Source organism: Triturus cristatus, chromosome 1_2, assembly GCF_964204655.1.
Source record: "Triturus cristatus chromosome 1_2, aTriCri1.1, whole genome shotgun sequence".
Lineage (NCBI taxonomy): Eukaryota > Metazoa > Chordata > Amphibia > Caudata > Salamandridae > Triturus > Triturus cristatus.
Genome location: NC_140580.1, coordinates 991,016,000 through 991,031,115, shown reverse-complemented (window position 1 = coordinate 991,031,115; position 15,116 = coordinate 991,016,000). Strand labels below are relative to the sequence as shown.

The window sequence follows — 15,116 nt, the reverse complement described above, 5'->3', positions numbered from 1 at the left end:
ACATCGATTGATGGGATGTAGGCAGATAAGATGCCGTGCAGAAGCTGAAAGGCAATAGAATGCTTGGTTGGAAAGGATAATGTTATATGCTGAGTAGAGGGGAGGATGTTGGGTTCTGGAGGGTGTCTTTTCTGCCAGGGACAGGGGGTTTCAGTGCCTCTTGGTCAGGGAAGTGAGCAGGGGACATTACAAAGGGTTCTAAGAATAGAGGGTGTTTGGTGGCACTGAATATTGAAACTGTGATGGACCATGTTGCATATACATGTGGCAGAACACCATAGAGAGAATTTTAAACAGATATCTTAAAAAGGTTATCCTACGGAAGAAAATGTATGTAGTAGTGTAGATGCACTGTTGATGTGTGATTTAACTCTGTCTTAATGTAGACTGCGGAAGGAGATGAAGCTGGCTGCAAAAACAGACTACTCATCTAACAAAGCATCCGGGCCACCACCATATGACAGATCCTCGGTACGTGTACAATGTTGTCTCCGTTTAATATCATAGAATCATTTTGTGAAAGCTGATCTTATATAGGATAACACACATGGCTTCCTATTGGTTGGCACATTCATCGATAACACATACAAGGTTTCAGTGGGTGATCCCCATGATTTTCCACTTGATGATGGACATGAGTTTCAATTTGAAAGGGCATGCATTTCCGTTTCATGACACATGACGTCATACTGGATGATACCCAAAGTGGTCCACAAGACGGCAACAAGACTTCTCTTTGGTGGCACCAGCAATGATGTAAAGGTGTTCAGCACTTAAGATAAAATATTGCTATGCCACTGCTGCACTCTTAGTCCACGAAAAAAACTCAAATGTCCAGATCTTTGCTTCTAATTTGGCATCATGTAGTGATGGTGAACAGCGGCTGCTCATTTTGCCTCAGCTTGTGGAAGTAACACAAGCCATTCAATGACTAACATATGCAACTTTACTGTGGATGAAACCAGCTTACAACATTTAGTCGAGCTGTGCATCGGATTTACCATAAGAGGCCACTGATGGCTTTACGTTAGATAACACACGAGTTCCATTGGGCAATACACAAGTGCTCAGTGAATGTCGACTCATGAGTATATACTTTTGGTGACAAACAGAACTTTCAGTTTGGTAACAAACAAAACTTTCCTCCTATGATAATTGTAAACTTTCCATATGGGGGTGAGAAGCAGGACAGTATGTTGTATGGCAAATATAACTCTTCCTAGACTCTTCCCTCCTCCATCCCTCCTTTGACTCATCCCTGACCTCATCTGACAAATCTGAACTCCCTTCCTCTATCCCGCCTTTATCCCTTGCAATCAAACTAACACAGACAAATCTGAACTCCCTTCCTCTATCCCGCCTTTATCCCTTGCAATCAAACTAACACACTTTTGTGTCCACCGCTCAAATTACCAATGTATATTTCCCTATACTAATCCACCTCTAATCCTTTGGGTTCTGGAGAAGCGTGCTACTCACCGAAAAGCGCTTCAGCGTCTCTCCAGGTAGTTAGCGCTATACAAATGCAATAAGATACAGTACAAAGAGGTTTATCAAAAGCAGGAGTTGAAGACCTGACCCAGAGAGGCTTTTGTATTTAGGAATTAATATAATTTACTGGACTCTAAGAAATGAAGATTTAAAAAGAAGGGAGAGTGGGATTAGCGCCAGCTTCATGTTTCCAGAGTTGTAATGCCACTCCTTTGCTTTCAGCCAGTGGACAAGAAGCTTGCTCAGAGCGCCCAGATGTACCACTACCAGCATCAGAAGCAGCAGATGTTATCCATGGAGAAGTAAGTATGGATTGCCCCTGTGGCCCTGCTCCACAGCTGTATGGGTACAATTAACTGCTAGCTCTTGCATTCTGAGCACAGATGTACCAAGACAGTGAACTTTTTTACCGCCAACATCTGATTTTTTTTCTTAAAATAACTTTGCCAACTACCTAACTTTATCTAGATTGTTGAACTTTGAAAAAACACATTGTGGGGGAAAAATCTGTCAAAAATACGTTTTATGACAGATAGCCCACAGAATCTACTTTTCAGGGAAAATTCCCCTGCAAGCAGTGTTTTTGTGAAATAATCTCCATCAAGAACATGTTTGTGTCACATTTCACACACAGGTGCAATTGTGCCAAGATCGAATGTTTATGAAGATGTGGAGTTGTGTGCTTTGCCGTTGATGGCAGATCTCCCGCCAAATGCATGTAGGTCGGTGTGTAATGACTGCTCCCTGCACGACCAGGGCCTGTGTGTGTGTTTATCGCCTCTCTCCAGAGCCAGGCTCCCTGGCTGCCGAAGGCGATGCTTCGATTTACCCATCGAAAATACTTAAGTTTGTTTGTGTGACGGCACCTAAAAGGCAGGTTAGAAGGTGAGTGGGAAGAAATGTCAGGCTCGTATGTAAGCGAATGTTTTTTTTGTTTTTTAATAAAGAACTAAAGACGAACCAAAGCTGCCGGACTCCAACACGACGTCAGACGAGGAGAACGAGGACGGGGACTTCACGGTGTACGAGTGCCCCGGACTGGCTCCTGTGAGTACACGGCCTCAAGAGGGACACGCCCGCTATGGTTCTTGAAATACTACTAATCCGTGACGAGCCTTGTGGTATGAAACTAGTTGTCCTGCCCAAATACTTAAAAGTCCGTGAGAACAAATCTAATTTGGAAGGTCCTCGTGGCAAAGCGCTACAAGGTGGTCAAAAGTTGGCGCTTGACAGATCATAAAAGTAGGAATTACCATGAGAGGCGCTGCGCGTTCTTTCACTGTTACCGATCACCATTTAATGGAACAACTTAGTAAAAACTTGTGACCATAAGAAGTAGGAAAATAAAACAATTTGAGACATTAAAAACTCCAGGTAGCTCGCTGTCCGGCCGGGTAAATGTTAAACAGGCCACGCCCAGTTGACATGTTAACCCTAGTGATCTGCGGGTTATAGCTGTTAAGCGGGCTTATCTTGAATACTTTCAAGCTCGGAGAGCAGAACCTTCACAAACCTAGTGACTGAACGCAAGGTCCCAGGAACCTCCTGGTAGGATGTGCGTAATCTGGGCAGTGCGTGAGGTTAGACATTTCTTATTTATATAAAACTCCCAAAATCAATAAAATAAATAAATTTGGCGTGAGCCCGTCGACGTCTGGGGCAGAAATACCCCATGAGGGCGGAGGTGATACCTGGCATGATAAGAGGCTGTGGCAGGGAAGCACTTCTCCATGGGTGCTGATGGTGAGGGGTGATCTGTGAAGCAAAACAACCAATAGACAGCTTGTCGCATGGGGTCTCAAGCTAGACTTGTTCAGATTTTGGTTATATTTTGTGTTTTTGTTGGATGTGGTAAATGTGTGGGGGTAGCATTATGTGAAGTATACAGCGAGTATGGACATGTGTATGATGCGCTGTATATGTCGGAACTGAAGATGTCTCGCCTTTCCATGGATGCTGTAGTGAAAGTGAGTGTGAGGTTGTGGTAGAGACATATGCGCGTCTCGTGTGCTGAGAGCGGTGTGTTTTGTCTATGTGCATGCTGCTGGCTCTGTGTGGATGTGATTTACATGTGCCGGGTGAGGGCATGTTACAGGTGCTGAGGATTTGTGTGATGCCCGGTAGGGGAGGGAGTGGACGCTGTCTCTCAGGGTTTGTGGTCAGTATGTTTCCATGGGCCCAGTGGTTGCTTTTGTTGATGAGATGCATGTACCAGGTGTGCATGTGGAGTTTGTTTTATGATGTGTGCAGTGTGGTTAGTGGAGCGGTAATTGTGTGTACAGTGGATGGGGTGGGGTGCATTACAGGTTTGGGGACTGATGTGCAGCAGATGTGGGGGCGGAGGGTGCCCTATCGTGCTAGTGTGTGTTTGTGAGGGATGTGTGCACTTTCCTGCGGTTGCTGTTTCTAGGGCAGAGTGTAGTGCGTGTGTGTTTGACAGTGAATTGACCACCATTGCGGAGAGGCCATCGAGTGAGGGCTCCCGGGCCCCCTATGAGCGAGGCCGGCCTCTGAGGCCCCAGGAGGGTGGGCTCGGGCTCGGAGGCTGGCCCCTGACATATTAACTTGTCCCTTTGTCGGGGTCTCTTCATCCACTCCTCCCGCCTTTCATGGCCCTTGTCACAAGCTAAAGCATGAAAAGCACGGGGGCGTCCCGGGGGGCCCGGACAGGCTTTCACGTGGTAATGGCGCTGCTGATGAGCCATCGGGGAGAGATGATGGACCCTAAGAGCTGTTCACGGCCCATTAAATGCTTGTTGGACGCAGGCAGTCTGGGGGAGCGGACCGCTCTGCGCCTTCTGTTTGCCCCCTGCCTGAAAGGTGACAGGCGGGAGGTGTACATGAGCGCTGGGGCTATCAGACCCATTTCCCTTCCTTGCCTCCCCTGCTGGGAGCGCTGCTGCCCCACCAGCGCTGCCCAGCCTCCCCGCTGGCCCCCTTTCTCCCCCTCGAGACGGGCCTCAGCACAGAGAGCACCAGGAAATGCCATAAAGGGGCAGAAAGGCCCAGGCAACAAAAGCAGCAATCACTGCCACGTAATTGCGTCATTACCAGCCGATTGAAAGCACAGAGCTTTATGGCATGACAAATATATACATTCATGTCTGGGACAATAGCGAAGCGGTCGTGCTGCCGGGCAGTCTGCACAGGTCAGGTTGGGCACATGCTGCTGCAGGGCCAGGGGACGAAGCGAGGCCCAATGGACAGACGCTCGGTCTGTGAAATGGGAAGATCTGGGCTGTAATCCCGGCGTCCTCACTTACAGAACGTGATTCTGGGCAGATTCACTTATCCACCTGTACTTTACTTCCCGTAACTGTTGAACTGAGTCAGATCTGTAAAAAGTGATGTATTAATCCCCCATATAAACAATCCTCTCCAGGGCACAAGTCCTAAAAAAAGAAGTGGGGGGACGCTGTCACCGGAAGTGACGTCACAACAGGAATCTCATGAAAAGAAGTGGGGGGACGCTGTCACCGGAAGTGACGTCACAACAGGAATCTCATGAGTATTCATATGCCTTTAGATGACGGGGCATTTCACAGCACTGCTACCCCTGGTCTGTTCCTCGATGTCCTTTGCAACCCCCCCTCCCCCGAGGGGGTACCCCAGTTGCACAACGAAGTGCTCAAAAGTGCACAAGATACAGAAGGACACACATTCCAAGCGTTAACCGCCAACGCCTGCTCGCTCCGCCTCCCAATCACTCCAGCCTGCACACACCACCGGTGCCTCTTAAAGTCTCCAATTACAAATATTAGCATATCTTTGGTAATTTACGGGAAACTTCCCTCCCACCCGGGCTCTCTGCTCAAACAATGCTGTCCAGCTTTTGGGCAGGGGGGACGGCGTCCACCCGGAAAAACCTGGTAAAATAAGTGGGGGGACGCCGTCCACCCGCGTGGTACCCCGACTCGAGCCCTGATCCTCTCCATTCCCACCTGCATCACCCGTCTCTGCATTCTGTCCATCAATTGTTCTTTTTGCGTCTTTCTAAAGAAGGCAATAAGATACCTCAGTGAGCTACGGGCTTGCTCCCTAGATTTGCTTGTATTGCACAACCACCTGCTCCGTTTTCCACAGGTCTGGCTGAGCCCTTAGTCGTCCAGAGCATGATATATCGAATTCCATTGAGATGTGCGATTCAAACACTTGTTAATTATGGTGCTGTGAAACCGATAACTGCGGTAGCGAGTTCTATATGTGTATTTTTCAAATCTTATGTTGTAAGGTGTACTTTCTCTCATTCATTTCCACGCACATGCAATGTCCGAGTATGTGTGAACAGAATTCCTTGTTTGCAGTTTCAGATAAGGGGCCTGAGATTGAATGGTCCGGATGCCTGACCCCTTCTGAGCGTTGTTGTTATATATAGCACACAGTCTGGCCTCGTAGTGTTTTGGATCCTGCGGGCTTCCGTCCACACATTACGCAGCTTTCGCACAGGAGCATGAGATGGGCCCTGACGCTTACGCCCTGGATGTGACCAGTAATGTTTCCCCTCACCACAACCGAGACAAAGACGGCACACCACCCCGGTTGTTGGATTAGCAAAGGTCGCATATATTTGACATTCTTCAAATTTAACATACAATTATGCTTATATTTACAGTATCAAAGCTAATTATAAAACGTATGGTCATAGTTAGCATTCAAGACTTTAAGGGTTATTCGTTGCATTCGGTTTCATCAGTTCACATCCGGTGAAACCATCTGTTCATTGGAGGCCGGCCATGGACAACGGCCCGCCCAGGCGCAAAGCTCACTCTGCCTCCCGCCGCCTGGTACCGGAGCGCCTACTAGAGGGGTCAAAGGCCCCTTGTTGTTCCCACAGTTTGATATCGTTTAGCCCACCCCTGTGGACAGGACACAGGCTAAAACTGCCCAAGTGAATACCTAGATGGAACTCAGCTGGGATTATCTGGAACATGTGTCTGCAGATGTTCATGGCAGAGATTATTTTCTGCCACCCATAAACACCACCAGCAGACAGCTCTATAGTCAGGGCTTTAAGTGGGATGAAAAAACGGGGGGGGGGGGGGTCTCTCAAAGGGCCGTGGTCAATGTAATTAAGGGTGTGGCTTAAAAACACATAAACTAAAAATCTCTGCTCATCATAGTGTGCCGCCCAACTTGTATGTTGCTGTTTCTGTCATTGCATCCAGATATATGATACAACAAGTAACATCATACCTACAATGTCAGGACTTTTGGCTTTGACAATGGTTGTTTGTTGCATAAGATAAATAAGCAGCAACTATGGCTGGTATATAATATTAAAAAAGCTGTCGCTTAAAGCCCTGGTGACACCACGAAAATGTTGCTGCTCCTGAGTTTCAAAAAGAGAAGGGAAATCCAGAGAGAAAATGACTCTCTTTAAAGGATTTCCCTTCCCCTACAACGCTCACCTGGCATGACGTCATGTCGTAACTTCTCCACTAGTGAGCAGTGTGAGCACGCGCACATCGATGTGCCTGCTGTCACTGCAGTCTGGAAAAACATGGACCGTCTGTGCCCGGGCACACAACAGAGTCCGATAGAGACTCGTTTCGAGGCCCCTTTGAAAAACACTGCTGGTGCTCAGACCCGGTGAGACCCGGCCCACTTAAAGCCCTGTCTATAGTTCAAATCACATGCAAAAAATACACTGCTTGTTCATACACTTCCCGACACATAGCCTTCTTACACAATTTACAATGGGGTTTAGGAAAAACGGAGTTCCAGTGATGATGGTGGCCTTGGGTCCGGTTGTCTCATTGCTGAGTTCTGCTGGTCCACTTGCTGGAAATGGATGGAACTTACCTACAGGCAGGGCCGGCTGAAACAAAGCCAACCTTGACCCAGGATGGAGGGACATTCCTCGTCCTCTCTCCATCCACCACCCGCCTGCTCCTCAACGGCTGGTCACAGAAGCAAGAGCCACCATGGCCACCCAACCAACTTTTCTGCCCCCCTAAATGGGAAGCACTCTTCCCATGTTTAAATTTTATGATCTTAACTCCTTATAGGTTGGGTGGGTATGTTTCATTCAATTAACTGTGTGTGTATGATTTTGGTGTCCCAGAGTTGCGCTTGGAAGGCTGTGATTGTTTCTTGCACATATCTTATGTTGGTAATGTGCACATTGTCTCGCTAATGCGTATGGTCTAAACGTGATATTGCTAATCCTGTGGCGTGTTGTGCTTTATTTGACGCACATGTGGTGTTCTATGAAAAGTGGTTTTAGTGTTAGATATGTGGGCATGCAATGTGGCCTATGTTGTGGACTTGGTTTAGTGATGCAGTTGGAGCTGTTGGTGCTGTCCGAGTTGTCTACTCAGTGGATACATGTAAACTGTTCTGTCAAGTGTTTTCTGTTGTTTGGGTAGGGTGTCCCTAATTGTTACATTTACCTGTATGCCCAGACCCGAAATGGGGTGGTAGGTAGGCAGTGCACAGACGTTCTTCCTGTTTGTAGGTGCTCAGGCTCCTGGAAGAAAAGAGACATCAGGGTTAGAGCACAGGCCCTCCACAGGTTCCCAAAGGCTTGGCCAAGCCTTTTTCTAACCTGCTGTGGCCTGGATTGGCTTTCAACGCTCACGACTTCACCATGGGTAGTTGGTGGCTTCAGTAAGGCCCTTCTACTGTTAGCCTGGTCATAACTGGCACTTGCATTTGGAACCTGTTAACGACACCTGAAGTGCACATGGCCCAGAGCCCTCCCCGTTTCACAGCAGTATTTCTGGGGCACTTCCAGGTACACGTACATGCCTGTAATTATGTGTGCACTTATGTAGCGCTTACAACCGCTGATGAGGCGTCAAAGCGCATTACGTCAGGCAGCATGCTGCTCCAGAACCCAGGCTTAATGGTTAGTTCAGTGTTATTGGTTACTGTTAGTTACTGAATATGTGTAGGGCCTGGGTCTAGCGGGCGGCATGCTCAATGGATGGAGAGACTAGCTTTGTAGTACAACGCCATACAATGCAAAATACTTTATCAGCAAGGAAGTCAGCAAAGTCATTCCATCTGAAGCAATACACAAATGACAGTTAAAAAACATAGTGTGGAGGATGAAGGGCAGGAGAAGAAGAGAAAAGAGAAGATCTACAGGTCTCTGCTGAGAAAGGTGAAGAATGACAATACCGTTGAGATTCAGAGTGAAAAACAGACCAACAGTATTGAATAGAAGAGAGAGAGAGCACCAAGAGAACAGAGGGTGAGGAGCACAGACAAGAAACTGTGAGACTTTACTGAAAATAATAATAGATAAGACACAGTGAACAAGAGCAAGCATAAAATGAGTGGGCAGGGTAGACTCAGGAACAATACTACCATGTATATGCGATGCAGGCAATGAGATACACTGAGACTGAGACTGTAAAGTATTTACCTGTAACGATGTCGAAGAAGTGCCTAATAGATATGTAAAAGGCAATAAAGTTTGTTTAAAAAAAAAAAGTAAAAGAGCGAGCATTTTGAAAAAAAGAAGAAAAGAAGAGGGAGTACTCAAGAAAAAACTTACTACAATAAGGGAAACATGGGAATTGAGGAAATTGTGAAGTTTGTCCTGAAGACAAGTGAGAGAGCTTTAATAATTAGCATCACCAAATATACAAAAGTGATAACTTAATAAGACCACATTAGGGGCAAAGGGGAAGGAGCCGTGGCAAGAAACTAAAAGGTAACAGCTGGGAAATAGTAAAATCACAGATACTAGAAAGCACGAAGAATAATGACGTTAGTGCACTTATAAGAAAGGAGGACTGATCACCAAGGAGAGAAAAGTGTAAAAGAGAGAGAGGGCAGAAGATACACTCGGAGCACTGAGGCATCAAGAGAGGGAGCACCGAAGAAGAGACATTCTCTTACTCAGTTAGGACCGTGTGAATTTGTTTTACGTGCAACCAGTCATTGGATGCAGGAAGTTTGTGAAGATGAGGATCATTGTAACTGAGGTTGCATGCTCATTGCTTGGGTTGGTCTAGAGGAAGGCACATCTCCTGGTAGTTGTGCCTTGGGCATGAAAAGGAAGACCATGCTGGCCAAGTTCTGCTCATCAGTTTTTCAAACCATGAAAGCGTGAAAGTCACAATGCACTGCAAGTGTGAGGCCTTTCCCTAAAAAACAAAAATGCACAGCAGCTGATCTGACCAACCATAGGCGTGAAATTAGGGGTGCATTTTGTTTTCCTTGTGGTGATGGTGAGGGGAGCAGCAGGCGGTTGTACATAGTATGAATTGATGGGGATGAAGGTGGCATTGGGAACAGTGTAATGTTATGGGGCTCTGAGGATGGAGTAACTTGGAGGATCCTTGTCAGTGGCTATGCTCTTTGGAAAAATATGTGTTTTGAGGTCCTTTATAAAGCGGAGCAACAGAAATAGTCCCATTCTTCATAAATGTAATTGGATTCAATAAGAAAAACTTGCAGAACAAATTACATAGTCTGCCTTAAAGATGGCAACATGTGAACTCTAGAGGAGTGCTGTCTTTGGCAGAAGGCAAGTAATGATGAGCTAATTAACATTAACAGTACCATGCAGCACATTGAAGAGATTAATGCTGAACATTATTCATTTTCAAAACATGTTATGGCCCGGGTATACGGTTTATTCTTGGCATGCCTTTATATTACAAAACCCAACTTGGGACTCCAACTTAAGAGGGGCACCTGATGTGTGGAGGGATAGTGCTGCATATCCGAGGTGAAACCCTGAGAAGACTTGTCTTTTGATCTTGCACTCTGACATTTTTGATTTCTAGGATGACAATTTTTGTGAATTTTTGTCAGGTAAATTCTGTTATCATTGAAACACATTTCTGAGCTTTTTAATAATGTAGCAGAGCTACCTATCAAAAGGATGAAGTGTGCAAACATGGGACTAGTTCTTTGTTTTGCTTTTTTTGTAAAATGCTCCATACAAAGATGTAACAGGGGAACGAGAGGGAAACCATAGAAAAGCACAGATCTCCCTTTCTTGAATTGAGATTACTATCAAGGGCTGCAGCTTGTCGTAGGGTTGGATTCGTCCTAACTGAGTCTCTGGACAGTTAAAATTGTATCAGGTGGTGAATGGAGTGACATTTTATTACTTAAGTTCACTAGTACAAGGTTCAAAACTAAAGGTGGATGGGGTTGTAGTAATTTAAAAAAAACCCTCATCCAATGCTAGGTCGACATGTTTCTGCCCAGAATGAAGTGCTGAACTGTGTCTGTACATTCTTTTGGACCTGGTGACCTCTTCCTTGCTCTATGCTATCAGCTGTAGTGAAAGTGTTATAGCACGAGCAAAGAAAGGGACAGACAACCTGTTACCAGGATTCACATGGTGGTATCTGTAGGTAATAGTTCTACGTATAAAGTCAAAATGGCTCCGGAGTCCTAGGAACATGACAAACTCCAATTATTGTTAAGCTCATAGTGTATCCTGTCGCCACCACCCCAGAGTTCCTTTGTGTCATCATACAGAGGTTATCGAAGAGCTCTGGGATGGCAGCTCAAGGATACACGAAGAACGTAACAATAATGAGAGCTTGACAAATAATTTGGAGCCCCAAATCAACTCTGAATTTAAGCCTTAGGAGCCCACCCCAGTGGGGTTTGGACAATTTAGATAACGCAATTAAATGTTAGACTAGACTCTATGAGAGGTAACAACCATCTGCTTCTACCTCTCTTCCAGACTGGTGAAATGGAAGTGAAGAATCCGCTCTTCGATGACTCAACCCTGCATCACGCAAACTCCAAGGCACAGTAGCATCCTCTTCAGCTCTCCGCCTCTTACGGAACTGTACACGGAATGAGAGAGAGGGGCAAGGAGAGGACGCAGAGGTGAAAACGGCTTCAGGGAAGGAGCAATTGGTGCATGGATTTCTGAAATCCTCTTCAAGACTGTTAGAAAACCTAGAATTTCTGAAGCAAAGCAGAAATAGAACCCTAAGCTTGGTAGAACCTTCCAGCAAAAGAGGTTCTTACTATTCCAGGGGGTCCACAGGTATCCTACCTTATAGATTTGCGGTCTGAGAATTTCACCCCACACTCAGTCTTTGTCCTGGGGTCTCCAGCTGCAGTCTTCATCCTTTTTTGACTGCCTTAAAGGAACTCCCGGAGGTCTGCTAAGCTCCATGACAGTGGGTTCTCTAGAATGAGGGCTATTTTTGGAAAGTGGGCCCCTTATTTTCCTAAATTCTAAGAAAGGAGTGCATGGCTCCAGCGAGTTGGATGTGCTTTGTCATGTTTGATGTTCTTCTATTGGAAAATGCTGCTGCACCCAAATTACAAGTCCATTCATGTAACATATCACTTACATGTGACTCTTCAATTTAGTCCCAGTTGTGTTTTTATAAACATACCAGACCTGCGAAGGTCTCTGTGGTCCACTGTGTAGGAATGGGACATTGTCAACTGTTAAAGTTAATTTATTGCAGTCTCATGCATGGTGGTTTCCTTTGGTTGGTAGCTTTGCGATATGCACTAAGCCTGTGGCATTTGCATCCCCATGTCCGGCATTTGCATCCCCACGTCCACCATTGCATTTGCAAAAAGCTCATCCCACTTTTATGTGTCTGATTCTGAACGTTCATTTGCCCCACTTAAGCCAGCGGCTGAGGTTGGAGACCCGAAGTTGGCTAATTTTGGTTCCCAGTGAATTTCAAACACAACCTCCCTCAGACACAGTTATTTTGAATTAGCAACCCAAAGGCTGAAACTTGCCCCAGATTATTGTTGCTTTTAAGAAGGATTCACTCTTTAAAGCAGCAGAGGGAATCAAAATGTGGTCTCAATGTCTTGGAACCATGTCATAGTTTTCGGATAGATGCACTGTATGTAAATGAGTTGTGTTTAGAGTCATTGTATGTAACCACTGACTATGTGAATGAGTTCCACTTAGAGTCATTGTATGTAAATGTATCTTCTGTGGATATCCTGAAATTCTGGCATGGATCCTACCACACGGACCTAAACTGGACCCCTCCAAAGAAGTAATTGGATTGCATGTGAACCACTCTTGTGCTTCCCTCCACAAATCCATTGATTCTTTATTCAGGGGTTACCCAATGGCGAGGATAGCCCTTGAGTTGATTAGGAACATTCATCATGTCTGTGTCTCTATCTAGGTGGCATCAATAGGGGGAAATCCCATCACTTGGTAGTATAACCTTCTAGCTATTGTGCTTAGTACTCAAGATGGAGACTGTGATACATGTCACTAATGATGCCAGGGTCTTCAAATAAGGCTAAAAACATTTCTTAAAAAAGACATTTTGAGAATATTACTCTTTTAAACGTAGAGCTCTCTTGATGTAGGAGCTCCCTTGTGTTTTATGTTAGACAACACCTCCTTCCCCAATATCACCATATAACTAATTATTTAAGTTCCCCATTCTTTAATATAGCCTTATAGCCACTGCCATCCGCTATACTGGTTGTTAAACGCTTTGAACACAAGCTATAGGTCTAAGTCGCAGACAAAGACCTATAACGAGGGAGAGGGACACATTAACAACCAGTATAGCATGAAGCAGAAGGAGAACTTTCCACCCGCTGAGGGTAGAATGTTTTTAATTAAAAATAGAGAAACAGAAAGACAAACATTGGAATGTTGGATAAGGTGGCTTATGCCAGCCATAATTAGCCCTGGGCCACATAATTGTCTTCAGTGGAGCTTCCAACATTTCAGTGTTCTAATATAGCCTTAGAGCCCGCCTTTGCGCCTAAACCGGCCATTAAAGTCCAGCTCCAGCCTTTCGGCTCTGGCCTTTAACAAGGGAGCGCAACTTTAATGCTGGTATAGCCTAACTATGGAGGAGAATAAGGCTATTAGAGCATTCCTCCACTAGAGAGCAGAATGTTCTAACAAATAAAACAAAGGCCTCACACAGCCCAATGGGACTGAAATCCCCTCTGGCTCCATGAGGCCTTTGTTCACAGCAACAGCTGTGAATGACAACATTGGAATGTTGGAGCTCCGGGCTTCTACCGGCCATTAGAAGCCCGGAGCACTCTGTTGTTTCCAAACATTCCAATGTTCTATCATGGATTAGTCTCATAGTCCCACTATCATCTACTCACCATTCTATGTATGTCTCTCTACACATGTAACTTTCTTGGTTTCATTTTATCATAAGCGTGCTCCCCCTCCCTCATGTACCATTTTCATTCTTTAACACAACTCCTTCATTGTTTTACAGATTATCACCTCGTTGAAGAGTCTGTATGAGTTCCTCACTATCTGCCTATTGTTACAGCAACAGTTGTGTTCTCTATCCTCACTGTGTGACTTCTCGGGCTCCCATTGCTCAACCTTGTCTGCCTTTCCTCTATCTCACTCCCAAGATCTTCACTTCACTCCTTTTTCTAATGCCAGCACATATATTCTCTCTCCCAGTAATGTTGCTCTTTTCCCTTTCTTCTCTTCATCATGTAAGTGCTCAATACTCTGATCTTGCCTTATGTTATAATGCTACTCACCGCATGTCACTCTTCTTTCTGCATTGTGTTATTGATCTTCTTTCTATCTTGTTCTTCCCACTTTACTTTTCTCTGCATTGTGTACTAATTTAGACCTCACTTTCCTCTCCCAGCACTTTCCATCTTATTTCTACTCAAGTAACTTTTCCTGCTCTCGATGCAGTTGCCACCTCATTACCCTGTCTTCGTGTTCCTACATAATTTTTTATTCATTTAATTATTACTTCCACAACCTTGCTTTTTACTCTCCATCATATTATTGACCAAGTCTCATTTTCCATGAATGTTGTGTTACTTGCCGAGTTCTGTTCTTTACTCACCATAATATCACTGTTCAAGCTTCATTCCCCTCTCTCCATCATCTTGCTTTCCATATCGTATTCTCCATTCACCCCTTGTTATTGCCCAAGTCTCATTACCCCACCCACTTTCTTTCTACTGCATCTCATGCACCATGTTCCTCCCATATCTGCTCTTTCACTACAGTGAATCTGACCTTGTCTCTCTCATCTCACAGTGTTACTGCTCCAGTTTTTTCTACAGATTTTTCAGTCTTCGGCTTTTAAGTATAATAACAATACAATTCTTCCTGGAGAACTCACAATGAAGGTAATAGTAGCCTCAGGGGCGTGCGCACCTCATATGCCCTCCTGGAAAATGGTCCAGTTATTTCTGATGTCTCCAGCACCCTGTCTGTATGTGCAATCACCAGACGGATTAATGTGGTTCATAAAGTCCTTCAGTATGTTATGGTAAAGAAGTTCATCCCAAACTCAAAGTTAATTTGTTAGTCGCCTTTTTCTTTTCTTTTTAATCTGTTGGTTAGATAATCAAATACATTTTTAGTTGGCTTTTCTCGGGGTGCACCCATGGTTTTAAAAATAATAAATTTCTATGTATATTGCAACTCAACTTTCTAATGCGAGTGTCTTTTCTTCTGAGGACCTTCTCTTTGGATTGAGTGCACCAAAGGACACCAGAGTCATTTTTAATAGATGCTGCTTCTGCCTCACTACTCAGTGATAACTTGTTACTCTCAGTTGTCTTGTTAAATGCCAACTTGCCTGACATAGGCAGGAGCAACACTGTCCATCCTGGATTTTTAGCTAACCCAACAACATGCTGGATCCTGTAGTCTTGCTTTCTCTGTACCAGTAGAGGCCTGCAAGTTC

General features: G+C 45.1%; 1 protein-coding gene across 1 annotated transcript in view; it reads left to right on the top strand.

Annotated features, from left to right (window-relative positions):
• NPDC1 (neural proliferation, differentiation and control 1) overlaps positions 1 to 14,856 on the top strand; it is a 448,831-nt gene extending 433,975 nt beyond the window's left edge. The window contains exons 6-9 of the mRNA XM_085611185.1: positions 387 to 471; positions 1,714 to 1,793; positions 2,439 to 2,538; positions 11,156 to 14,856. Of these exons, the coding sequence (XP_085467311.1) occupies positions 387 to 471; positions 1,714 to 1,793; positions 2,439 to 2,538; positions 11,156 to 11,230 (340 nt within the window). The 3' untranslated portion in view covers positions 11,231 to 14,856. The remainder of the gene's footprint in view (positions 1 to 386; positions 472 to 1,713; positions 1,794 to 2,438; positions 2,539 to 11,155) is intronic.
• The last annotated feature ends 260 nt before the right edge of the window (positions 14,857 to 15,116 follow it).